A 27,830-nucleotide genomic window follows, 5' to 3' on the forward strand; every position below is an offset into this window, starting at 1 on the left:
TACTTGATAAGCCAATTTTATTTTCAAGTTTAAGTCATAGGATCTTTCTAGTGTAGTTTTAAGTTTTTTCCCACATAAAATTATTTTTACAACCCATGGTGAATTATACATGGAATCTTTAATGTTAAAGGGTTCTGCTCAGCAACACCCCTTCCCCTGGATTTCAAACCTGTATTTTCTTTATTACATAGGAATTATTTTATTACAGGTTTGTTAAAAGATACTAGATGAAAACCAACTTATTTCTCTTTATCCATTGTGTCAATATTTAACCTTTACCATACTGTTCAGCAATGCACAGTAACGTGCTATTAAAATGTATAAAAAGGCAAAGGAGCAAACATTTATCAAATAAAAAATGGGTAACAGATCACACAGTGAAGAGGGATGCTAACAGAAGGATCTACAGTAAAATATCTACAGAAAGCTACTCAGTGCTACTACCTCTGCAGAGCCTGAACCACATTCTGAAGACACTGAATAAACTCAAAACTGGGCTTGCATAGCTTCTTCATCAGAAGGTTGTCACCAACTAGTGCTAGAGAAAAGTACAGTGAATTGTCCAAAACATTCAAGTAACAAACCAGAGGAGTTGTAACAATGCAAACGCAACAGCCTTTTTCTTATCACATTGCACTCCACGTTTTGCTCCTTTTTCACTCTCTTTTGGCACAAGTTTTTTGGGCTGGTGGTGGCATCAATTGTCTTGCTTTCATTTCAATTTCTAAAGCCATTTAAATACAACAAAGTAAAAAAGGAACAGCAAACAAGGTACAGTACTTCCAAAAGTGAATTTTGCATCTATGTGAAATCAGCAGATTACAAAAATATTTTGGAACAGGTGGGAGACCTGTGTTACTGGGTGGCAAGAGCAAGAAAAATCAAGTGAAACAAAACTTAAAAGCAAGCTAACAACTGAGATTGGCCTCATTAAAGCAAATCCTATTAAAAGCCTTACCAACTTAAAGCTAGGCAAGGAAAGCATCATCTGCTAACAGTATTACTGCTGTGACCCACAACTAAGAGCATACTTCATGCCAGGTGTCCTGGTCCCCAACTTTTCTTCACTTGATAATGCTTATTCTTGTCAGAAGAAAGAGTAGAGACAGGTAGTGATACCTGGAAACTGCACTTGCAGAAGGCTACACATCTCAAAAACCAGGTGTGCACTATGGGAACAAGTAATTTCAACTCATACTTCTTAGGATGCATACTGACAAGTAAATACAACTTCTGGTTTTCAAAACTGGTTTCATGGCAAAAATTACTTTACTAGAGGACTGTTTGGAAGCTGAACTAAAAAATTTATCTGAGTAATTGGAAAATCCCATTCTCCCTGCAAGATGCATTTGTCGTTGCAATTGGAAAATGCTTTCTAATGCAGTATAGTAACACTGACATAAGACAAATACATTTTATGTTGTGTGTCTTCCTTACATCATTTGACCTACTTTGACCAGAACTTCTACTTGTGAATCTTAAGTGAATTTACTTACTATTTTAAATTTTGTCCGGCATCACAGTATCCTGCCAGAAACTGCTCTGTATGATTACCTCTAAAAGATACCCACTACTGCTTGAAGAGAGCAGAAAGCAAAAAAAAAACCCTCAGAGAAAGGGGGAATCCCAACATCAGACAAACTTTGTTTGTTTTAATAACAGACATGATTCTTTTAATAAAACTACTTGTGTGGCATTGCCCAAATACACAAAGTGCAGACATTTGGGTTGAGAATTATTTCATCAGAAGACTGAATGTCTTTTTGTTTGATAAATATGACATTTTAAGGGCATTAGTCTGCTTTTAAAACAAAACAAAAAAAATCTCAACAGACAAAATCCATTGCTGTGTTACTGCAGCATAACTTCATCATTTCTTGAGGGAAAGAATTTCTTACACAAAGAGAAATCTCTTCCTAATTCTTGTAACAGTGAAGAAACTTGAGCTGTCTCGCAAGAAGTAATTCTTCAGAAGTTTTGTTTTATTAATTTAGAACTATACCAGATCAAGCTAACATATTTTAAATAACTTCTAAATAAAACAACTCAGAAAAGCCAGACTGGAGATAGCATCTGAATTCTTAAGGTCCTCCAAGACAAGAACAGTGGCCCTTGATTGAAGTATTTCACACCATTTGCTAGAGACAGTCACCCTTTCTCTCCAACCTACCATGGGCACTTACAAGCAACTTCTAAAAGCAAGCAGTTAAGCTTCACCAAGGAAATTATGATTGTCACAATGCAACAGAATATTAAGGCCAGTGAATAATAACTGAAGAGTTATAAATAACACAAATGTTTACTAAGGCCTGCTTTTCCAAACAGAACCAGAACAAAAGCACAACGATTCTGTAGTGTACCAAGTGTATATTTCAATTTACTGTAATGCAGTCTAACAACAAATTTGGTCATAATTTACCAGATATACATAAATGATTTAAGTAGTAAAAGAAGATTCAGTTCCAAGAGAATAAGTTCATACCTTGAGGAAAAAATCCCAAGAAAACAAAAGGGGGAAAAAAAAAAGGAAAATACATTAAGAATGTAGAGCCAGGTCCAGTTTCTAAGCATTAAGTGAGCAGTATTCTAATAAAGCAGATTTAGGTGAATTTCAGATATATATATATATTTATATATATAGACAGATCTACCAATTGTAAACTATGGTTTTAAAAGGGATAAATGGGATGGAAAAATCTTTATGCTATACTTACATATTCACAAAGCAGAACATTACTTTAACGTTTAAAATACTTTTTCATTCATATCATCTTTGCCTAACTAATTTCTACTTTGGACCCCACCAGAATTACACATTACTCATTTCAGTCTAGAACAATGAGAATAAAATGTAATCTTCAGTGTAAAAAAAGGTACCCCCCCTCCCCACCCTCCCCAAAAAACTATTCATGTCAGGTTTACAATGTTGTGGAAACTACCAATGAAACAAGTGGATGATAAAAAAAAAGCATTTTAATTCCCATATAACTGTAGTTCAAACTTATCATCTCAGTTTCAATCAGCAAAAACAATGTCTTAACATTATGTTACTGTTCTATGGACAACGTAAAGCTTGTCTCTTTAAATACATACCAACTTTGATCAGATGGAGCACCAGTAAGATTTTGTCCATCAAAGCATAATTCAAAGTTATCCACACAACTACCATAATTTAGTTACCTGACATAAAATAGGAAAAAATATACTCATTTTAAAATTAAACAAAATTGAAAAATATGGTGACCCTCAATTGTTTTTTATACAGTACTGTCACACTGGCCTAGCTATGTGTCATGACAAATGCTCTGCATATTTACTCCCTGTGACATAATAGTACATCAGACTTATTGTTCCAATGATTGCCTGAATTAACTTGCCTTAGGCTAGACAACATAGAGGAGTTTAAGGTGAAGGTGTAATGCCCTTGCCTCCCTATGAAAGGGGCCTGAAATCATTGGTACAATATTACAAGCTTAGGAAAAAAAACCAACCAAAAAAACCTACGTGGCTATGAAAATTCAAGTTTCAATGCCTCCTAGAAAATCTGAAACAAAGAGCATAGGGAGCATATCCTCCTGAAAAGTAGACAACTCAAAGAGCATTATTTTGCTTTGGACTTCTTGTTTTTCTTAAAAAAAAAATTCCAGCAAATCAGCAAGTTAAATGTAGTTTGTTTATATTAAATACTAACAACAACCCATGAAGTACAAAAGAATAAAAAATAGTTTGTGTTCAATGATGAACGATGGGCACAATAGCCTAGTGTCCAATTCACATCACATAAATTAGCCAAAAAACGGACAAGTAAGAAATTATTGACCAAAAAGTTGTTTTAATATGACACTTTCTCCATTTCTTGTATTTTTATTCTGTGGGACTGAGGTATACACCAGGGAAACAAAAAAAATTTGAGAGAAGGGGGGGCCTTAGAAGAAAGAAGAAACATTATTACATCAGATACCTTTTAAAAAGCATGACTGTCTCTTTTGACTAAGTGGCACAAGAGTTACCCATGCTCTGATCAGTCTATTATTTTCATTACTGGTCATTTCTTCTGCATTATCATTTTAAAACTGATGAATCAACAACAACCTTCTTTAAAAACAGACACTAAATTAATGCCATTAAAAACTTCTCCAGTGCTTATCACCCATAGCACCTGCCAGCACAGAGCCAAAACTTTTCAACCCAAATTTCAATACGATGTTGGCAATATCTGTGACACATATTTAAATGATTGGCTTTCACCTATCAGATTACAGGAGAGGTAAGGTTTGTATGGCAAAGACATGCTTGTGGAAAATGAGCCACTAGCCCAAATTAGCTTCACTGACTCGCTGACAAAAGTACGAGTGGATTTGGGAAAGCTGTCTTTGTATTTCCATACCAAATTGCAATTTTCTTCATTCATGTAAACAGGTACATGAATGTGTAACATAATTACAGTTACTACTATGTCTGAATAGGACCCAAGTAGCTATAGCCTATAAATAATAAAAAATACATTTTTCTTTTGATAACTGACTGTAGATGTGAGGACTCTGTATAATTCAACCAAACGGTTGTATGCTGTACAGTCCTGTGCAAATATCATAAAAAAATTAATAATCCTTTTTTTGCTATAAGGCTTTGACCCTACATTTTCACAGCAACATAACTACCATCCAGCCTGTACCATATTTCGCAAGCCTTCAGTCCAAAAATTCAAACAGTCAATCCATACAGTGTCCATTTGCAGCACCCTGAAGTCTCATGCTCTGTCAGTCATCTAAAGGCATACAAACTTCCCCGCCTTCATCCCATCGAGATTGGTCATTCTGTTCTTCGACATCATCACCAAGCTCCTCATCGCCTTCTCCCACTTCATTTTCTTCATATTCTTCATCCCTAGGGAAATCTGTGTCCTGCACCTGGTCTGCTCCCTCTTGCCCTCCAGGCTGGGATTTATCTGCACAGTCTACACAAACTCCATAACGTCGTGATCCATGTCTTATTCCAACGCTGGCTGCTAGCATGAAAATCTTCTTACACACCATACACTTATACTTTTTATCCTTTTTATGCACCTATGGAAGAGAAATATGGAAGCTGAATATATGCATATTAGGCTACATTTGCATATAGTACTAGAAAACTATTAATAACAATAATAATTATTTATATAAAAATTCATATTTTTAACTTTTCCAAAATATACTTAACACTATTCAGAGTAAGGAAGGATTACTGGAGATCTATTTATGTACGATATGAGCTACTACCCACAAGCAAACCACTTTGTTTGCTCAGCAGGTCGCCTGTTCTGTACACAGGTGAGTGTTCAGGTCACATCTCCTCAGGGTACAGAGCAAGACTCAGAAGCAATGAGAGCAGCACAAACCCTTCCACTGCACACAAGATAACTCGTTTAGAAAATTGCTGTTTACAATTTTAAATCCTATAAATATTAAGAAACAAGCAAGAGTTATTAAATTCAAGAATTCAAAGAGCAAAATTCTTCCATGACTTCTCCTTCCCAACACAATTAAAACTAACATCAACTTTTCAGGTCCCTTAGGTAATTTTTTTGTCCTATATTTGTGTCTGTGTGTAAAATTAGAAGCCTGCTGTTGACTAAACATAGATTTTGATTTTGAATTTGGAAGTATGTTGCTTGTACAAGTAACTGAATTCAGCAATCATGTATATTAGTTATTATCTATGAAAAAATTAAGTCGAAGACTTCCTTCTTCTATCTGGTGTTCCCACAACAGATTACAATTATGTGCTTAAATATCTCATTTGAAGTCCCATTGAAAAGTTGCAATTTTAGATAAAAAAGAAATTACCACCCAGATGAGGGGAAAAATAAATTAGGTCATGAAACAAATAGTTACTTCAGCTCTGCTGTATAGTCTGTACAGCTGATATATGTGCTTTCCTCAGCCTCTAGGCTCGTTATAATACTTCACACAAGGCAGAACGTTTGAGGTTTGTTGAGCTGAAAGGGGAAGGGAGGGAGGAAAAAAAGCCCAGGAAAAAAAAAAAAAGTGTTCTGACTTCGTCACAGAAAGAACACTTCAGTTAAAGCACAGAACTGCACTGAGCTCACTCCACAGCTGTTTTCGCATTGTCTGACTTCATCTCCTTTCCTGAAGGAAAAAAAATCTTCAGCTACAAGTCCTGGTTAGACAATGCAAGACAGAAAACTGAAGTCCCACTCTACTCTTCCTGGTAGACCAACTAACTCCCACTGCTGCCACCTTCTCTGGTGAGCCACAAAGGAAGGAGGATGGCCATCAATGAGGCAATAATGCCCCAATTCTCTCAGTCTTTCTGCATATGAGAGATGCTCCATCCCTCCAATCATCTTCATAGCCCTCCTCTGGAGTAGCTCCAAGAGTTCCATGTCCTTCCTGTTTTGGGAACCCCAGAGCTGGATGCAATGCTCCAGGTGGGGTCTCATGAAGGGCAGAATGCCCTTCCTCACCCTGCTGGCCACACTGCTTTTGATGCCGCCCAGGATACATTTGGCTTTCTGGGATGAAAGAGCACACTGGTGGCTCATGTCCCACCTCTCACCCACCAGCATCCCCAATCCTTCCCAGCAGGGCTGCTCTTGACATGTTCATCCAACAGCCTGTATAGATACCAAGAGTTGCCCCATCCCAGGTGCAGCACCTTGGAGAAGTTCAATTTACCCCACTCAATGTACTAACTAACCTTTTCTGTCTATCTACAAAACATCTTGCAAAATGAGGGAAATTTTTAAAATCACAGGTTGGAGAAATGTTATTATTTTCTCACCACCAACATGAGCTTGCTTTTATTACTGCACTAAAATACACCCTGGATTTTATACAGTATATATTATAATGAAGTCTTAGTTTCCTTATAGACTAGATACAAAATACCTACAAAATACCCAAGACAGATAAAACTTTTTCTGGATCCTCAGATAAACAAGTACTCAAGTCAAATCCTGAGTTATGCAATGTGCATAGGAGAGGGTAAGCTGAACTGCTGGTTATGGTACTGGCAGAATGCAAGTCAGACAGATGTTTACTTTCTGCATCAGATATTTTTCATTCTTTCCTAATCTTAAAGCAGATACTATACTATAGCTTTGTCTGGTAGTGAAATAAACATTTCAGAACTACCTCAAGATATTGTGCAATTCCTGAATTAACAGGGTGCCCTCACAGAAAATGATGATTCAGTACTATAGACCAAGATGTGCTGTTCTACTGCAGTAAAGCTAAGCCAAAACTGCTTTTCATTATCTACAGAATACTTATATACACTATCCCTTTATCACATCACTTTCAAAATAATCTTGAAATTACTGTCTCATTGACATTGTATTTTCCATTAAGAAAACAAGAGGCACAGTTATCCAAGAAATGCTTATCTTCATCCATTTCAGATCAGACAATTTACATTATGTCAAATCAGAGAACAGTTTGATCCAACTACCAAAACACCTGAAAAACCCCAAAAACCCCACTCATACATGTGCATACATATACATGAACACTTGAGATTACCTACCAAGGAATGTCTCTTTACATGCTCTCTTCGTGTAAACAGCTTCCCACAGATGTCACAACTGAAAGATCTCACGCCTGTGTGAATGAGCAAGTGTCTCTTTAGTGTTCTTCTGTATTTGGCTACATAATTACAGTGTGGACACTTCAGCTTGTTCATGATTAAAGCAGAGGAATCGCCTAAAAGAAGCATCAGGAGAAAAGATAATGAAACACACAAAAAAATCATCTAAATATGTTATGTCTGGTAAACAAAAATAAACAGGTGCCAAAACAATAAAAAAAACCATGTATCTTTTCATCAGCAAAATCAGGACAATGTCTGTCTGCAGAAATCAAAAACGCTGCTAAGTTTTACATGTACAATTCTACTAGAAAAATACCTACTTGTAACAAAGGCATTTTTACCACAGGAGTCTTATTTCATTAATTGAAGTAAGTTAAATAAAATTTACCAATGCTCCATTTTCCTAGATGTCAGTTATACCAGAAAACATTTTCTTCTGGATTAGAAACCCTGTAACTCTGCAGCATTTCGACAGTCGCAATCTTCTCTTCTAATATTCTATTTAGAATTACATGCAGGAACCATCTACCAAGATGTGACTTAAAAAAAAGTATAAGTAAGAATGAATATTGACAAGAGGAGTAGGATACGAAGAGGTAGCAAAGTTCTGAAATTCTCAAAAAGGAAGTTAATGGTTCAGATTTTACCTATTTTCTACTTTGATCTAACAGCACAAAAAATAAAAAGAGCAGAAAAAACTTCTGGAAGTAGCAATATCCCACTTCTTCCTTATGATGGAGGAGAACTCTTTATATAGTTTGCCCATGGATATATGCAAAACAGGTTTAATGCAGCTGCCTATTACTGTGTGAAAAAGAACAACACAGGATTCTATGACAGGAACAAGGCCACAGAGAAATACAAGATTTTGATAATAGCATACTGACTCACTACAGGTGAGAACTTATCAACATAATCATAACCATCTAGAAGCATCCAAAAAGCACTGCCTAAGGCTACATGATTATGTGCAAGAGTTTCTAATATTCACGCTAGTAGGAAGAAAACATGAGTAATTGCACATTATGTGCACATGCTCATAGGCCTGTCTCTAGAGCTGCCTTCTTTGAGCTTTTAAATTCATCCAAAGATGGAAGTTACGTTTTGCTAATATTCACAAGTTTGCATATTGCAGCACTCATGTGAGCTGCATGTCCACATAACGTCACATAATGGCTTGCATGAAGAAAAGTAAGTCCTATACAGACAGACATCAGAGCTGTAAGATATATAGGAATTTAATGGTTTAAGAACAGGCAGACTTCCTGAGACCCAGCTTTTAATTTCTTGACTGCCAGCAAATTTCACCTTCTCATGACCACATTTCTTCTACTGTAAACCCCAAAATATTTAAAATAAACCATAAGTGACATCCCAGTAACATCTCAGTTAAAGAGAAGAGGTAAGCGTTACTATTACCCATACTTGATACCAAGTACTTGATATCTTCTTTTTACTGAAAACTTTATGTATTGTAAGGAATTAGCAACAATTGTTTTAGACATGGTGGTATTTTCAGTATGTTTTCAGAGAGAAAAATAATTACAGATAACTACTAGCTTGAACTGACAGAAAAAGGCTTAATTATAGCTGCACAGGACTAAAAACATTTATTGCAATGAATTTTTTTATTTTTAATAGCAAGACATATGCTGGGATCTCATTTTAAAATTATATTTATTTCCATATCTTCACCATCCAAGTTTTCAATTTCAAAGGCCATTTATCTGTATTTAGCTTAGTAAGGGGACAGGCAGCTATCAAGTTATTAAAGACCTCAGGTACCTTCACACTCAGCCACAATACTAGAACTGATATAAATCACATTCTGGTTTTACTCTTCCATACATTTGAATTCCTTTTCCTCCCTCCAAAGAAGTACATTATCCAGAAAGGCAAATGATATGGAAGAAGACTGATTAAATAATTTCCTAACCCTCTACCTACTCTCCATCAGATACACTTACCATTTTCCCAAGCTTCTTTTGGCCAAGATTCTGGCAGCAATCCATACTTGAAATCACTTGAAGTACCCGGTAGCAGCCCATACTTGAAGTCACTTGAAGTACCCGGCAGCAATCCGTACTTGAAGTCATTTGAAGTACCCGGCAACAGTCCATACTTGAAGTCACTTGAAGTAGCTATTAAAGACACATTCTTTCTTTAGCTTCCTGGGTTCTAATCAGTCATCAATCTAATCTGTTTAGCAATATATATATATCCCTTTTAAACTGTGACAAAGTTTCTAACCTTACAATAGTAATTATAGCATGTTGTCACATAATATTCAATACTAAAACAATAAATAACTGTATTCCTAATTTCAATTAAATGAGACTGTTGAGCTACTCTGCAGAGCACCATTTCTTCCCCCCATCCTGAGAAAAACTGAAAGCCTTTTTCATACTACAGGGACTTTGATAGTAAGGATATGTATTCCCTCACTATCATCATGAGGGGGCTGAAAGGTTTTCCATCAGAAAACCTTTCTCTTCAGAACTGCTTTGTGCAGTGACTTCACCTGGACTGCCACAGTAGTCTAGCTGGTACAAAAGTATTTTTTACTTCGAGGCATGGGGTTTTTTTTATTGCTTTAAAATATCTTCATGGTATACATATACAGTGCTTTAAATGCATTTATTTATATAAAGGATCCTACAGCTATGTCTAAATCCTTTTCTGAATTATCATCTCCATTACTCTATAACCACATCAATTCAAGAGACTGTAACTACTCGGAATATAACAGCTTAAACTAGTTTGCATATTTACATTTGCTCTTAAGACAAGATCTTCTGCAGTTTATGTTGTCTTTGTATCCTTTTTTCCTCTTGAAAAAATAAAACCATTCAGAAGTGAACAATGCCTTAAAAATATCTTTGCTTGTTTCATTCCATACTTTGTAACAAGAACTGCATCAGTGAACATGGAGTCATTATTACAGAGCACAGAGAACTATAAATAGTACACAATAAAGCTGCACTAAGAATTTAACAAAATCATATTTGTTGGGCAAAAGCTCTTCTGGCAATAGTGCAAATCAATGTTCCCCCCAATCCCCAAGACAGGAGTTTGTTGGAAATCATGAACTTATAAATCTATTACTTTCCTCACAGGCAAACAGTTGTTAAATAAACAAACTGCAGTGGTAACTGGCAGATTTCTTTTTATTTCTCTGGATGGTAGTTGAGTACTCACACTGGATTCCCAATGTCACCACTGTGAACAGTCTTGAGGAGATGTATTCTTGCTTTCAAGCCTGAAACTATACATTCTAATAGTCCAAAGACTTCTTTTTATCTCTACACTGTTCACTCTGAGGATTTTTTGGGAAAGGAAATTCTCTTGGGCTAAACCGGAATTTCACACAGCTAGTGGCAAGCTGCATATTTAAACACTTCCAGCTTGCAGTTTTACTGGAAAAAAGTACAGATTACAAATCCTCACAGCATGAGACACATACAGTAGTTTCATTTACTGCTCAGGCAGCATTACCACTGGCAGCAGTGATTTGGTCTGCAACATAAGACAACAGTTCAGAAGGAGATCACTTAACAACTAGGAAGCTTAGAATTCTATCTTATCCATTAGACAATGGCAAACAACAAGCAAAGTTGCATCATGACTGCCAAACTAGGCATTCCACCAGAGCTTTTAAAAGCAGAGCTTGAGTGAATGAAGACAAGAAATAGCTCATCTAACTACCTGTTTTGCTATAAAAGGAAGAAGAGGGAAGGGAATAAACCTCCCTCTCCCTTAAAAAACAAAGCAGTGAGGAAATTTTTTTTAATTACTGACTCTAATTACTGACATAACTGCTGTTATGTCCAAAAGAGGCAAGAACTCCTTATACTAATTTGGAGTGATGGACTCCAGCAATGGCATCTCAACAGCTCAAGGAATAGAACACAGATACCCTACAGACATGCCAACTACACATTCCTTTGAGGTGAGGAGGAAGACTTCCTTCTGTAATACACCAGAAAGGATTAGAGAGGAAGCAGTGTTGCACAGTCTGGGTAAAAGCAAAGGTGTCTTGATCTTAAGGCTAAAAGCCTCCAAATAACAGCAGGCTTCAGGATCTAGCAGAGGGGGAAAAAACAAACTCACTTTTATAATGTTTAAAGTATTAGATCCTTTTGTAGATTTTTCTCCCTGTACTAGAACTGTAGCTGAACAGTGAAAGGTCAGTCAGTAATAAAATATTTTAATCACTTTTCCTTCCCTTATAGGATGAATATCTGTAAGATCAACAGACCCAAGTCTTCACTGCACACAGATGTAACATTATGCTGTGTACAGGCACTATTGTATAGCTTCCTTCAGAATAAGCATATACCAAAGACTGACCATAGGTAAGAGCTGGACCAAGCTGAGCACATTTTATAACACTGTCACTTTGACAATTCTTCTGTATTTAAGAGAACACAAACTAAATATCACTAGGAACGTTTATGTACATAGCTGCTATTTAAGTTTGAGGGAACTTAGGAGGTCAAACCCCTGCATAATTCGAGATCTTAGCACAAGACTCAGCATAGAGCCAAACAAATTTAAAAGCTGTCATCTAGTGTAGGTAGTAGCTACTAAATCTTTCAATCTCCCACTGGAAGAGAAGACCCACTATAACATGAAAGAACACCAGCACAGATAGCACAAGAGATAAGAGGTTGCTACACATGCTTCGTGCTTCAGTATACATGACTAAGTAGATAATAATTAAACCTAATGCTTATTCTTAGAATAATTCGTTGACCTAGAAAACCTGCTTTCTAGATTAAGCACACATTTAATGTGTTCAAAACAAAACCATGCAAAAGGCATCTTTAGTGTCTAATTGCTCATCCAAACAAGACAGACTTGAATTACATACAGACTGGAAGCTGGAAGTGCAATACCCAGCCTCTACTACCTTCCCCAGCTGGATATAGAGCCTACAGTCAGGTAAGCTTCCAGAATGCAATATTTACAGACCCCTGTGGCTCATAGGATCTTCTCCCACTTCTCCTCTTACCCTGGCTACTGCCCCTGAAACCTGCTTGCAAAACTAGACACAATTATCATCTGACCTGTTCTGGTCAATTTAAAGCCACATGATAGCCTCTTGATAAGAGGCTGAAAGCAAGTATGGATGCAGTCATACTGGTATACTGGGGAGAGGGTGCACAGGGGGAAAGAGGTACACAGGTAAGGCAGATCTTTTAGGGAAAAAAACAAAAGTTAATTAGAAGCAATAATATTCTGTGTCTCCAGACTAAACCACCTGATCACAACTCTTCTCTGATCTAAAGTTACCTTTTTACACTTTAGTTGATTTCTAAGAGTTGTAAGTTAATAATCCAAATGTCAATTAACCTCAAACATTTACCCATTCATTTAGCCTGCATGGATAAAAGGTTATCAGTAATCTGATCTTTAATAAAAGCCAACAACAAGCAAAGCCAAAATAATGAAAAAACCCAGAATACAAAGAAGCTGATTAACCATCAGCACTAAAATTCACACTATGTTGACTTAAGAAGAGATAAGGACAGTGGGAAATAAAATTAAATGGTTGTGTGGCTTTTACACCATTAAAAAAGCTATTAAAAACATGGTGAAAGTATTTATGTTTTACTGCATTTGTTCTCAGGAAAAAAGGATAACCAGAAGCCAGATACACTGATTTTCAGTTTTGAAGGCAAGAGGTAGGCATGCACCACCAGAAAGAGAGAACATGTCTAAGCGAGAAGCATCCTTAGTTTGACAAATTTCACTCTGCTGATTTATATCAGAAAATATACTGATTTGGGGGCCAGAAAACCATACATTACTGAGTAGGTGATGATATGGGAAATAATGAGAAGTGCACTGACAGAAGCCATGAACAGGGCATTACAGAAAAGGACACACATATGGTGCACTGAGGGAAAAGATACAAAACTTTGCATTAGATACAGCTGTTTGTAGTGAACTTCTGTTTTCTCTACATATATTAGCACTGGAAACAGTGCCAAAATAAGAGAAAAATAAATGCTATTTTTCACTATATTTTTGACACTGACTGCTCATCTAATCAATTAAAAAAGACAAAGTAGACTGGATAAGCAATTAGGCCATAGCTTTCAAGGATTGCAAAGAAAGCAGTGGTAATCTACTGATACAATCTGGATTGCTATTAGAGAGCTGGATTTGTTGCTTATGTTAGGTAACATGACAGAGGAAACAGCACTGCCAAGACTGACATACTAGGAAGGTGGGGAAAACAAAGTATCTTGAGCTCCCTTTGTTCCCAGAGTATTCCTCACATCTTTAACCTTGCTTCCCCTGAAAAGGCTTATTCTGGAAGCACATTACTGGTCAACTGCCTCTTGCAACAGAGGGCTCAGATATACTTAAGACATTTTGCCAATGCAATCTTATTCATACTCCATCTATTGCTACAAATTGCTCTCAATTTTTACTATTTTTCATTCATGAAAAAGTGGTATATTGCTGTGACTATGGAGTCAGATCTAGCATTAACTACCCCAGACAGAAGACCACTAACTGATGCCAAATATATTAAGCACTTGCTTTTCAACTTGATTATCACACCTTCCCTGAAAAATTCCTTCCCAAGAAAGTGAAAGCTATTTTGCTGATCTCACCCAACAACTATACCAGTGAAACACAAGAAAGTAAGGAATTTTCCTCATGCAGACCATTTATTTGTGGGGAAGTTAATTGCTCTCATGGACCCTTTTTAGTAAGTCAATGCATTACACTGTGAGTCAAAGTGATTTTCAGGCAGAGAAGATCTGTAGACACCACAAAACCTTCTTCCGCAACCCATTCACAACCCCCTCCCCCCAAAACCCAAAAAAACCAAAAACCTCCAAAAACCAAAAAACCCAAACCAAAAAAAACCTGCATATTGACACCAGTAATATACAAAACACTGACCGGAGTTGTAGGCTTAGGGACAGACCATACTGTGAGAATGTGAGGAGGGAACCTGCTTGTCTTTGGGATGATCCCTGGGAGAGATAAATTGAATGAATGGGGAAGAGGTTGACCCTCAGATATTGCAGTGTTTTCAGATGACTTCTAAAAACCTTTGACACCTTCAATACTGGATTACACAGGGAATGGGGCAAATAAAGTGGTTAAAGGTCCATCAAGGAACTTACACCTTTTAATCAGGGTATCAGCTTAAAGTCTAAAGAAAATAAGACAGAGTTATAGTACCATGGAGAAGTAGGAAAAATATACAATTGTTTTTCTTTTGTAACACAGTCAGCCAAGTGGGGTTTATCCCTACAAGAAATATACATGTGTCCTGATAAGTCCATCAATCTTGATTTCTTCAAATACAAAGATACCTGCTTTATTGTAAAGCCCTAATCAAGTTGTGTTATGCTCCTCCCTTGCATCACGACAAAAGCTGAGACCAGCACTGCATGTTTTTAAGCAGGTTTAGCTGCTGTCTGTATCCTTCTGAAAAGTAGTTGTTTCTACAGCAAGCTGAATTAAATTCTTTAAGAACCCCTACAAAATCAGTCAGGAACCCTCTTGTTCCACCAAGGACTGTTTTAATCCTGCACTTGTTATTCTTTCCCTCACCCCCACCAGAGTACAGCATTATATAGCCTGAAAATCACAGTAACAAATTATACACTTGTAGCTTCATAAAGCTACTGGGATATTGCATGCAAGTCTCCTAAAAGCCAGCAGTCAGTTCCAGAAAGCATAAGCAATACTTCATAGCTGTGTTCTGAAGTCTGAGGATAGGACACTTTACAAAAAAAACAAAAACACCACGTCCAGATGAAAGACATACCAAAGAAGTGATGAAAATTGACAAAAATCACCCCATGAACAGATATTAAACATATGATGAATTATGCTCACTGGGCTTTTGACCTTTTGTGACACTGTAACACTGACTGTAATAACCATGCTGTCTGCATGGTTATTTTCACTATGGTAAATGGTTAATTGTAGGATGAATGATGGCTGTAAACAGTAAAAGACTATTTTAGCAGATTATCAACTAGGAGAAAATACTGATATAGGCGGTAAGATTCCATGTTTTAGTTAAACAGCTGCTTTAATTAATATAGCTAAAACTGGAAAAGTCTTGAAAACTTAAGTAACATATAAGTAAATGTAACACAGTACAAGGAATTTCAAATCCATCTTAACCTTTTTAAAGCTTCTTTAAAGCTCACCAACATGCTACTTTTACAGGGAAGGTGTTAAATAAACTCACTGGCAATGATGCCTCAGGTTTTAGCTTTTATATTTCTCAGATTCTGTATTGTTTTAGTGTGTAGTTCTGATCTTCATATTAGGGGATAGTAAACTCTCTTCACAGAGTAAGTAGACAAAACAATTCCTTCTCTTGCTGGGGACTAAGGACAAATGACCTAAGTTTCAGGCCCAAAAGAATAAACAACAGTGGAAGGAAGAGAGAAAAACAAGAAGGACGGGACTTCATAAGCTAAAGGTACAATTGGACAATTAACTCCAATATGCAAATGGACCAGAACTTATAAAACTGTGAGACCCCGGTCGTCTATTTTGTGACCATTTTGGATTCATCTTGGGTGTAGCCCTGGCTGGGTGCTTGTGCTGCCCAAGGTGGATCCACTGAGGCCCTTTAATAAATACCTACTTTATTCTTTAACTCCATCTAGCCTCTATTCTAGGTCAGCCTTCACAAGGCATCAGAAATGAATCAGAAACACAGGGTGGGAAGAAGCAGCAGCTGACATATCCTTATTGGATACAAGTAGAAAAACTCCTGTTCAGCAAGGAGCAGTTTAACATATTTGCTTTACTGGAACAAGAGGGGTAGCAGATGCTTCAGAAAGCTTTTACTGTTTATTATCTAATACTTACCAACTGTACCCAACTGGAAAATTCATTTACTATAGAATTCAAGGAAGTGGCTTCAGGGATAAATTTTTGTAGTGAGAGCAGTGATCTTAAATAGGCTTCTCTTCCACAATATCATCACAAAACCACCAGACCAACCCAAACCTAAATCAAGGGCACAGAAACTCACCCTGCATGTAACTGACAGTTCATAACTACTGGTGTTATCCTCATCAGAACATGACAAAGCTAATAGTAGAAGCTCATTGTTTCCATTTTAGCAATCAACAGGAGAGTGCATTCCTTAGCTCTGAGTATAAGAATTCACTACTCTTTATTTTTCTTCTTATAGAATTATCTTATATCTATTCCAGATGACATTTTCTTATGGATTTTTACCTCTCAGTGCCTATTATTTTTTGTAGCTTTTCCATCCCCACAAGAAATTTAATCCAAAACTAAAAAGTTATTGTATAACCTGCAGGTTACTCTACAACTCATTCTTGACATTCTTCCAACTCTCCACTCCTCCCTCTTCCACCTTTTCTTTGGCATAGAGAGAGCAGTTAAAAGAAGAGTGTTTAAGAGTGGAATCTACCCGCAAAGCAAAGAAAAAGAGCCACAAGTAGAAGAGAAAGAATACCAAAAGCTGAAGAACGGACTATGGGTGAAAAGTAAGTTAGACTAAGCCCTACTTCAGTCACTCTTCTTGTTTCACACAATATGCATTCAAGAACTTAGTGTAAGTGAAGATATTACAAAAATATTAGATATGGTTTCCAAAAGAATTCTGACACTGACAGAAAATGTAATTATGTACTTAAGAACATATATGGTGTGCTCTGAAAATACCAAGGAGATCACTAGTTGACTAGTATTTTAGAACTCAGTAAAATAAACTTTCCCCTGCAGTCACAGAACTTTCAATGGTTTTGGACAGATATCACAACCATATTCAATATGCTCTGTCTTCAATACAGCTCATTTCATCAAAATGCTACATGGATGTATTTTGTAATTTAATTCTTTAGCATAACAAGTTACTGGAAACATTGGTGCTTCTGTCAAAAAACCCCACCAACCAACAAAAAAAAAAAAACCACCCAAAAAACCAAGGACTAAACATACTGCACTGCCCGTGCCCTCCATTATTTCTCTAAGAAATCTTCACAGCACACATACAAAATCCCACACAATCCAAACAACTATTTATATCTGTTGTTGATGCCATCATACAGAAGACATATTCTCTATATTTCCATCAGTAAAAGACACTGAATAGTTAACCCCTATAAATCGTCAATAGAAATCACATGCTAAATTGTGTCAGAAATTTTGTATTTCTGACACAAATACACACATCCTCAGCTCCTGCTTCAGACCCTCTGTTGTCTTTTTTTGTGGCACTGCAACTAGGACAAGCAGTATAGCCCAGCACAGGCAGAACTGTTGGTGGGTGCTGAGGACTCAACATTCCCCACTATCTGCAGCTAAAGGTGCTTCGCTTAGGCTAAATCTAATCTGATGCTGTGGATCTGAGGCATACTAGCGACTGTCATGTTCCTGAAACCATGCCAGCTCAGCCAGAAGGAATCCTGTGCAGTCTAACAAAGCTTAGCCAGTAAGAGAAGTACAGGAAATTCACTTCACAAGCACAACTCCCAAGTAAAGCTAAAGCAGACATACCTAGAGTTGAGAGATGAAGACCAGAGATAAGTAACAAGCATTTGCAGAAGTGCTCCTCAGCACAGCTGCTTCTCCAGAGCTGCTCTGTTGTGTCACACTACTCACTAAGCACACGAAGGTCTCTTGTACTGGAGAAACACATCCCCAGTCCCATCCCACACTGCTCTGCACTGGCACGTGTCACCACAGCACTCAAGCACTGTTGGAACCACACAGAACAACCGTGGGTCCCCATGTGTCCCCTGCGGGACTACTGCTCGTCTGTGTCCTCCAGCCCTGCAGCAGGAGCAGAGCAGGGCCCCTGGAGGAGACATCCACAGTTCCTTGATGTTTGAAGCAGGCATACATTTTAAACTGCTTTAGAAACAACAGACATCTAAAGAACTTTGTTCCAGTTGTGTCTCAAATTCACCCCTAACTTGCTCCTAAATTGTAGTAAGTTTTCAAAACTATTAATTCATCAAAAAGTGAGGCAGGCAAATGACAGTACTTCAAACACATACATTAACTATTCATACAGCATAATAATTTAAAAAATAAAAAACCAAAAGTTATGTAGTCAGGTACTGCAGTCAGTACTTTAATTTTCAAATGACATAATTGACATTAAGCAATATTTACCTGCTTCTTCTTTAATAAATGACAAATCTTCTTCTGGATATGGGACTGACGGTTGCAACACTGAGCAATCTTCAGAATTCTCTTCAGTATTAGGTGGTATATTATAAATAAATCTCTTTGCAGTTTGGTTTTTCCTTCTTGCTTTTCCAGGTTCTGGAACTGATTGTCCCTGTGTACCCATGTCATTCCACACGAAAACTTTTCCCTCACCTTGAGATTCATTTTCAGCCATTTCAGGTGAGCTGTCCTGGACCCAACTGCAGTCATTCATTTGGTAGCTTTCCATTTGGCCCTCATCAATAGGGTAGGGATCATTCTCAGTTTTTATGCTACTTGCCAAGTTGGTAAGGTTTCGTGTTGCCCAGAAACTGGCAACTTTTTGATCCCTTGGAGATAAACCATCCCTACTAACAGATCTTCTGTTGTAATCCACTACAACAGTCTCTGGAGCTTCTGATTTTATACTTATGTTTAAGGCATCTTTAATGAAGTTGCGGCAGGACTGGACAACCTCCGTCATCTGAAGGTAGCTGGCCACTGACATCACTTCAATGGCGTTTTGGCTCGTGAGCACGAGGTTACCAGAATACAAGAAGTCCAAGATGACAGAAAAACCTTGAACAGCAACAACGTCTAAATAGGTAACAGTGGTTTGGTTACGGCTTTCTTTGTTTGTAAAGCAATACAGAGTCTTAAAGAATCGGCTGCCTGCAACCAGGATGTTCTTGTGAGCTCTGAAGACCCTCCCACTCACCACAATATTAACATCACAAAGAATGCCTTTCTTCCTCTGCTCGTTGAGCTCTTGCAGGAGCTGATAGCAGTAAGAGTTCTCATTTGGCCGGCTGTTAAAATCACAGTATCCTTCATTATTCAGTTCTGATGGTAACTCTGCCTCCTGCAATTAAAAAACCACACAAACATAATTAGCTCTTAATAAATGCCCTCCTTAGTTCTTCAACACAATCATAAGGATATTAAAATAAACTAAAGAAGATTATTTTAATCAAACTTTTTTTTGTTATTTATGTTCTTTGTCACAAAGGCAGACAGGAATATAAAAATAACAAGACATTTCTGAAAACTAAAAATCATGCTCTCATTCTGCAACTTCCACCCCCAAGTTTAAAACAAACAGAACTAGATTCACCTCGAGGGCAAAGGAAGGGAAATTTCAGCCAAAAGTAAGGAAATATATAGTTGAGTGTGAAGTACTTGTTATTCCTAACCCACATATATTAAAGATTCAGGAGCCTCTCTTTCCAAAGATTTAACTAGATGATTCTTACATATCCAATCCCTTGTACTTCCCCAGAAATCTCCACTTAAACAATTAAGCAGAATCCGGCTAAGTGATTCAACATTTTCTTCATGCTGAGATACTAACAGACACAAATTAGGTCTGTATGTCCCAATCTGTCTTGAATGTTTTAAAGAAAGCATATTGCTAAAGTAGATATAACAGCAAAAGTATATCTTACACAGTTTTACAAATTAAGTATTTATCCTTTGCTTTTTAACTGCAGCAGTTTTAGGATTAAACAGTGTATCACATGACAAGCAGACAAAATACTGCAGATGACAAAAAATCTCCTGACTTAAGCTTCCACTACAATACTTGCCTCAGACTTTCTTCAAATAAGCCTCCCAAACTTTCTAGTGGCAACACTGGCACAACACTTATTACACACACACACAACCTTTTTAAGATGTGATCTCAAACACAGCTCCAAAATTTTGCTAAAACCTGATATTTTCAGAAAATCCAACACCAAGGCATAATTCATTATTAAAGATTAGTTCAGACAGGGAGAGATCAAGAGATCTGAACTGGATTTTTGAGCACATAGAAGACTTTTAACTCATGTTTAGATAAAGATGATTCAGAGATGCTACAAAGCAACAGCTAGGAGAAAGCAGAAAACACAGACTGGCATATTTGAGACCATACTTATATGGGTTGACATATGCTGCCATCAAGAGCAGCAACAATGACAGTCTGTTTCATACTAGATCTCCAAGATTCTCTCTTCTTTCCTAGCAAAGGAGGAAAGACCAAAACTGGACAGCTCCAAGCCAAAGCATTATTTTCCTCTCTCATCTCCTAAAACACCTCACTGATTAGGGAACTAGAAGTGGTGTTAAAGCTCACCTGCCTCAACATTACAGGTCAAAATCAGTATTAAGAAGGTAATGTTAGCACTGTCATGAGCCCATAAGCAATGCTGCAGGTAAAATACACGTTGCAGGAAAGTACTACTCTTATTTTGGGACTACTGCAGAAACCAGCTACATATATTTTAGAAGTCACTTTCCACCCCACAGACCTTAGTGGTTTAAATCAGTACTCATCAGTGTGGACCACTGGAAGGACAACTGAGGCTGTAACTACATCTAAACCAGTGTTTACATATATAAGCAGCAAATAAGACCTGGTATAACCAAAACAAACTGCGCCATTTCAGCATCTCCTGCAGAGAAATTTCAGTTTGCTGACATATTCAAGTTGCTTCTGAATCTCTACTCTTCTCAGAAAAACACTTCATTGAAGAGGAAGGAATAAAAGCAATTAGCCTTTTATGCGAAAACAAGCAGTAGATCTTTGCTCACCTCAAATTTTTTGTGTACTTTATGACACACCCCAAGTACTACCTCGGATCAAGACTGTGAAACAGTTTGTTCCAGATGTGGGACAGCTAAGGCTGTCACGCTAAGCTCTCAGCAGATTTTGGTTCTGGACTAGCTTCCTGTCACTTTAGCAATGGAGCACTGCACAGTTTCGAAACACCAATTACACTGACACTGGATCAGATTAATATGAAAATGACAGTACCCTAAAGTGTTGTCACGCTCGTCAATCACCAGTGACTTGCACCTCACACAGTAAACGTTAGGTAGATGCTGTGATAGCTGCCAATTTCGTTCTCTGAGAACACATTAAACACCGCATAAAATTTAAAAAACGACCTGCAGCAGTTCTTTTCTTCTGACAAATGTCTGATTAAATAATAGAGAGAGAGTACATTTTAACTAAGCAAGTATATGTACCCAATCAAGCTGGGACAAAAAAATAAATTTCTATTTACAATATGCGGTTTTTGTTTCCTGAGAACAGGACAAGCCAGCATGGTGAAGAGGAGCTGCAGATCACAAATGTGCTACAGAAAAACAAGACTGAAATCTTCATCATGACAAGACTAGAAGGTTGAGTGGAAAAATGAGATATTATGCAACCTGTGTCCAAGCTATTAGGGGTGTGTGATGGAGAAAGAGATCAATCAGTATTACAGCTTTAATTAGTATTATAGCTTTACAGAAGTGGGTGCATAAACATTTCTAAACCTAACTGCAGTACTAAAACCGTTTTACTGCTGGTATGGTACAACAGTTAACCCTAGTGCCACAACTCAGATGAAGTCCTGACATCTGAGCAGTTACCAAGTCTATGTACATCAAGTATGACAAGTAGAACTGATATTTATTATGAGAAAAATGAACAAAATAATACTACTTCGAGAGATTTAGACATTGATACAGAAAAAATACAATACAGTTCAACAGGAGGCAAGATGCAGAAAATAATTACAGGAAAAGATGTATTTGCAAACTTCTGTAACTTACATGACATATCATCGTAAGGGTTGTTTTTCTCATAAGAACAACAACCTAATGATATTTGCTTAGATGTCAACTATATTTTCAGAATACAGACCCCATATTCTCATCAACTAAGTTACCCCAACACCAAACCACCTCATCCTTTATTAAACACTAGTAAGGAATAAAAGATAAAAATCAGCACAATTTCATTTCAATTTATGGAACCTTCAGTGCTTCAGAAGTCAAAGACTTCTCTCTGTGGGTGAGATTAAGAAGAGCTGTAACAGAACAGAGACTGCTTAAGGAAACTAATATTGTGCTCAGTTTCAATAGAATACACACAAAGACAAATTACTATTTTATATGTATAATTCATTAATTAAACTTGCCCAAAAGCTAACAGGAGCAGAAACAGATGATGAAAAATTGCTACTAGGAGTTTAGTTTTCTTTCTCCTACTGTTCCATCAGCATACTCTGTCCCTGGAAGGAAGAACAGTGAGAGCAGGAAGAATTAAGAAAAACCCAAACCAACCTAACCACAGATTCCATCTCAGCTGCATGTATACGAGAAGTAATTATTCCACATTTTTTACTCCTTTCCCCACTACCATATCTTGCTCTACCGCAGTTCCCTGTGCCCCCAAACTAATCCTTATTCTCATAAATGTATCTTCTAAAAAAGTAAGCTATCAGTAGCTTCTTAACCACGTGCAGAGGAAAATTATCTCAAAATATGGTCCCATCAGCTGCACACGATGCTCCACTGTGTGCTGTACACAAAACTCAGCAACTTCAAATTATTTCAATAATTGCTTAGTATCAAATTGAGTAGTTTGATGTTTGATAAAAACACTACATGAAAATACACTAAGTGATAGTGTTTACTCTAAGGCCTGACTTCCTCCTCAACTTCTTCGCTCTGCTAAGAGTAAGTCAAGAAGTTAACTTTGAACACTGTAATGTAACTCTAACATCTGAAGCATGACTTCCATTCATCACTGCTCACATAATGCAAACAATTCCAGTTCACATGGAAAAAATAACACATCAAAGGCCTTCCTCCTTTTGGAGAGCTTCTGCTTTAAACCAACATGCCTGTTAGACTGGAGAAAGCTTTTCTGGCAGTATTTCCAAAGCTTAGCTTTAAATTATGTCCAGGAAGAAAATGTTTTAAGAAGATGGTTTGAGGAGAGGAATCCCCAGCAGCCAATAAATCTGCATCTTATTCATTTCAAAGAATGAAAATATTTTGCCATGATTTCTCACTAAGCATCCATTTCTTGAGATTCTTGCAACACAATAGTCTGTTCACTACAAAAACACAGGTAGTTTCAAGATGATGATAGATTTCCTTACGCTTTAATGTGGAGAAAAAAATATTTTAAAAACTAGAATAGAAAAAGACTCAAGAATTTGGTCTTAGAAAGAAGCATCGGTTGACAGCTCAATACCCTTGAATTACAGCAGCTGCAACCACTTGTGATGTATTTTGGCATTCCAAATTAAATGTATCCCAAAAATAAACTGAAATCATCACTCATTTCTTCATGAGTGTAATATCCAACAGACCTATAGAAATTTCTACTGCTTTACTGTCTTAACACCTACAATTTCCTTTCTGCGCTTGAGTGGTGGCACTATGCCATATGTTTATTAGCAGCTGCTAAACATGCCCTGCAGTGGAGGCTTGTCAAGTCCATAATACATGTGTGCTGTCTCTAACACAAAGGCTGAAAGATCTCTCCCAAGTTTCATTAAATCTAAACGGCTTTGCTGCCTCATTATGTATGTTGGAAATACGATCAGGGTACAAATTACCTACTTTTGTTCCAAGTATCTGGTATCATGGCATTTAGAAAAAAAATAGGGCTATTGTTTTGCTATTAATTTAAACATATGTATCAAAAGAAATTCAAGTGCCATTAAGAGTATGAAAGGATACGGAAATTAAACATAGAAGGGAAAGAAAACAGAGATTCTTAATCAGGTTTTTGATAAAGCAACTGTAACGTGAAAGCCACAAAGAAAACTACACTGACTCCTGAAAATCTGCAATTCCTTCCCTCGTGAGAAGTTCTTAACTGAAATGTAACTGCAGAAGGATGCACAAAGCACTGTTTCCCACTCAAAAAAAAAATCTCTTTACAGCTACCTTTGTCCCAACCTTATCTTTTGTACAGTGCAGAGAACCACTGACTCATCTATCCTACTGTTTCATTTATTATCACAGTTAGTACAAATATTTTTTCTTAAACTATCAGTGGTATAAAAGCAGAGATTCATTTTTACAAATATTCCCATGGCAATGAAAAGTCTTCAAATAAACACTTACAATCTTGAAATACATACTTACATTAACTTGTAGGCTACTGTGATAACAAGCCAATATTCTGTCCTCCCTTCCACTCTCCCAATATTTAACAGTTTGACAACAGACTCAGGGTAAGAGGACAGAAAGAAAAAGAACAGTTATCTGAGTAGAGAAAAAATGCTTGGAATAACTTTTATTTAAATACAGTTAAAACAGAGTGAGAGAAGTTTCCAAGTGTGGCATGGATTAGCAGCATCCACTAACACAGGAGGCTACAAAGCGACAGAACATACTTCTACAGAGTAATTATTCACACCTCAAAGTTAGAAACTAGGCAACAAGACTGTAAGGAACACGCTGCAACAGCATTATGCAAAATGGAACATTTTCAAAGATATGAAGAAGTAAAAGAAACTAAGAAGATAAGTCTCTTAATTAGAAACAACTAATTGAAAGTAAGTTTGGCTAAAACACTGCAGAGTGAACAGCAAACCCCAGAAGACTAACGAAAACTGATAAGATGACCTACTACCAAATAATATCTGTAACAGCAGCTGCTATAAAACTACACTCACTGAAAAGGCAGTATTAATCATCTTGAAGGTGAATGTTGCATTTGTAAATCCAAAAATAATATTCTGGATAACTGGTATTTGTACACCATGAGGTTTCCCTTGCAGTCCTGCAATAGCTTCACAAAAAATTTGCATACACTTTCCAAGTAGTTCTAAGAAAACTATCATTCACCTAATGTTTTATAAGTCATCCTGTAATCCTGATATCCTGCCCTAACACTTGACTAGCAGCTCTTGTCCAAGGTACCCTGAGCTCCTTAAGAGTGCTCAAGCAATAACCTCAACTTAAGAACCGCATTACCTTTCAGACTCCAAATAAAGCTACCCAGCCAAGGTGGGTGTTTTAATTAAAACTGAATTACAAATGCAGAAAAACTGAGTGACTAATCAATTAATTCTGGCTAACAGCCTAACAGTTCAAGGACTAGCCTAACCTGAAGCAACACTTAGCTAACGCCCGCAGGCAAGTTTAACGCCAGTGAAGCGATCGAGCGACCTTCAGCAGCGGAGGCATCCCTAGGAGAAAAGGCTGCAAAAGGCTGAGGATTCAACACAAGTATTCTTTAGGGGCTTTTCATCCACATATATTCTAGGGCAAGCCCTGCCTCATCATTCGTGAAAGCAGCCAAGAAACACAGTGATTTCAAGTTCAGCGGGGAACGTGAAGAGTTTCACTACTCCTACAGCGTTAGAGGAGCGCTGGCATAGTAACACGGCTTTCAGGAAACCGCATGTTTATCTCAAACACACACCAAGCGATTGCAGACTTCTTGCTCAGCAACTCAATCTAAGGCAACGCAGGGAAAGAAAAGATTTCAGCGCGAAGAACTTAAATACACGGAGTTATCCGATTAGTGCACCGGGGCCACACCGCTAAGCGCGGCAGAGCGATTCCAATTTCACGCCGCCGAGTCCCCATTTCACAAGCGGTCGCCGGCCGGACACTGCCCTCCCTCCGCCTGCACCGCAGGAGGAAGTTGTAACGAGCGTATTTAAATCAGTGCTGTGACACTGGGATTCGTACGCAACTTTTTTCCCACATCGCCGGTTTATCTCCACGAGATAAACAGATGAACTAATGAAAGCAGCACCAGCCAGGGCCGGACGGATAACGGGAACAGAATACAGCCACAAACAACAGCTCGTGCTGTGTTTGCGTGCCTGCCCACACCCAGCGGGAGAGTAACCCCAAATCCCAGAGGGGGCTCGTCTCCCGCTCCGGACGCGGCGAGCGAGAGCAGCGCGGCGCGGCCAGCCCGTCGGGCAGCAACAACCACGAGCAGCCATTTAAAGAAGTTCACACACGTGAGCACAGGAAAACCTCACCTATGCAAAGGGGAGGTCGGGATTGCCCCTCCCTCCCTCCCCGCCGCCCCCTCCCCGTCCCGTGCCGTACCTGCTCGGCGCTGCCGGGCTCGTTGAGGCGATGCTCGGCGGAGAGGTGGTGCCGCAGGAGCAGGGTGCGCTTGTAGTTGCGGGTGCCCTTGCAGAGCTCGTCGTGCCCCCCGGGCAGGGGCGCGCCGGACATGATCACCTCGGGGGGCGCAGCAGCGGCGACGGCCGCGGTGCACCAGGCGCACGACATGAGGCCGGTCTCCTGGCAGTAGTAGAGCCACGGGAACTCCTTGAGCCAGGAGCCCTGGAAGGAGATGTGCAGCTTCTGCAGCAGGGACTTGGGCCTGGCCAGCGGGAAGTGCCGGATGCTCTCCCCCTCGCCACTGCCCTCCGCCTCGTCCCCGCCGTCGCCCCCCGACCGCCGGCTGCTGCTGCAGCTGCCGCCCTCGGCGCCGCTGCCGTCGCCCAGGCTGCCCCCTTCGCCGTCCTCCTCGTCGTCGCTGCTGTCACTCAGCGAACCCCCGTCCTGGACCAGCTCCTTGCCCTCCAGCAGCCCCTCCGTCTCCAGTCCCTCCGCTCCCTCCAGCTCCATCTCCTCGTCCGCCCCCCGCCCATTGAAGTGCTTCCGCGGCCAGGCCGCGGCCTCGCAGCCATTGTTGGCGGCGGGGTGGGCGGCCAGAAGCCCCCCGCCGCCGCGGAAGGCCAGAGTCCGGCGGTTCCTCTCGGCGAACATGGGGCCGGCGGCGGCGGGGGGCGACGCCGCGTCCTGGGGCAGCAGCAGCTCCTTCTCCTCGGCGGCGGTGGCCTCCAGCTCCTCGGCCTCCAGCCCCTCCAGCTCCGCCTCCTCGTCCGCCCCGCGCCCGTTCAGCGCCTCGGGGTCCTGCCGCTCCCAGGCCTCGGCCCCCGCCGCTGAGGCGGCCGCCGTGGAGGTGACGAGGCCGCCGCCGCGGAACGCAAGCGTCCGCCGGTTTATCTCCGCGAACATGGCGGGCGCGCCCCGCGCCCCCCGCCCGGCCGAGCGCTCCGTCCGCCGCGGGAACGGGGCGGGGGAAGGAGGCGCCCGGCTGCCGTGCGGGGGCGGCGGCCGAGAGAAGCGAAGTCCGGCCGCTCGCTCCCCGCTCCCCCGGGTCCGGCCTGGATCGCGGCGGGCGCGGGGCTGCCCACAATGGATCCCGCTCGATCGCTCGGCGGCGGCGGCGCTTCCGTCCCGACAGGCCCCGGATCGGGTCGGGTGGCAAATGAACAACGGGCTGCCCACAATGCACC

The 27,830-nt window shown here is 39.3% G+C and overlaps 1 protein-coding gene across 1 annotated transcript; it reads right to left on the reverse strand.

The window, feature by feature from the left end:
- ZBTB10 (zinc finger and BTB domain containing 10) lies at positions 1–27,676 on the reverse strand. Its single transcript, XM_041464473.1, has 5 exons — positions 26,626–27,676; positions 18,742–19,639; positions 9,561–9,734; positions 7,531–7,706; positions 1–5,066 (listed from the first exon to the last, which is right to left on the reverse strand). Exons 1-5 carry the CDS (start codon positions 27,547–27,549, stop codon positions 4,761–4,763), a joined length of 2,478 nt encoding a protein of 825 aa, XP_041320407.1. The 5' UTR covers positions 27,550–27,676; the 3' UTR covers positions 1–4,760.
- Between the last annotated feature and the right edge of the window lie 154 nt (positions 27,677–27,830).

Source organism: Pyrgilauda ruficollis, unplaced genomic scaffold (genome assembly GCF_017590135.1).
Source record: "Pyrgilauda ruficollis isolate IOZ18807 unplaced genomic scaffold, ASM1759013v1 scaffold18, whole genome shotgun sequence".
NCBI classification, from domain to species: domain Eukaryota; kingdom Metazoa; phylum Chordata; class Aves; order Passeriformes; family Passeridae; genus Pyrgilauda; species Pyrgilauda ruficollis.

Excerpts from the sequence above, each read along its gene's own strand:
- ZBTB10 (XM_041464473.1), bottom strand. The coding sequence starts at position 27,549 with ATGTTCGCGGAGATAAACCGGCGGACGCTTGCGTTCCGCGGCGGCGGC. Across the intron at positions 19,640-26,625 it reads AGCCCGGCAGCGCCGAGCAG|GAGGCAGAGTTACCATCAGA; the intron begins GTACGGCACGGG and ends TTTTAATTGCAG. Across the intron at positions 9,735-18,741 it reads ATTTATTAAAGAAGAAGCAG|CTACTTCAAGTGACTTCAAG; the intron begins GTAAATATTGCT and ends TGTCTTTAATAG.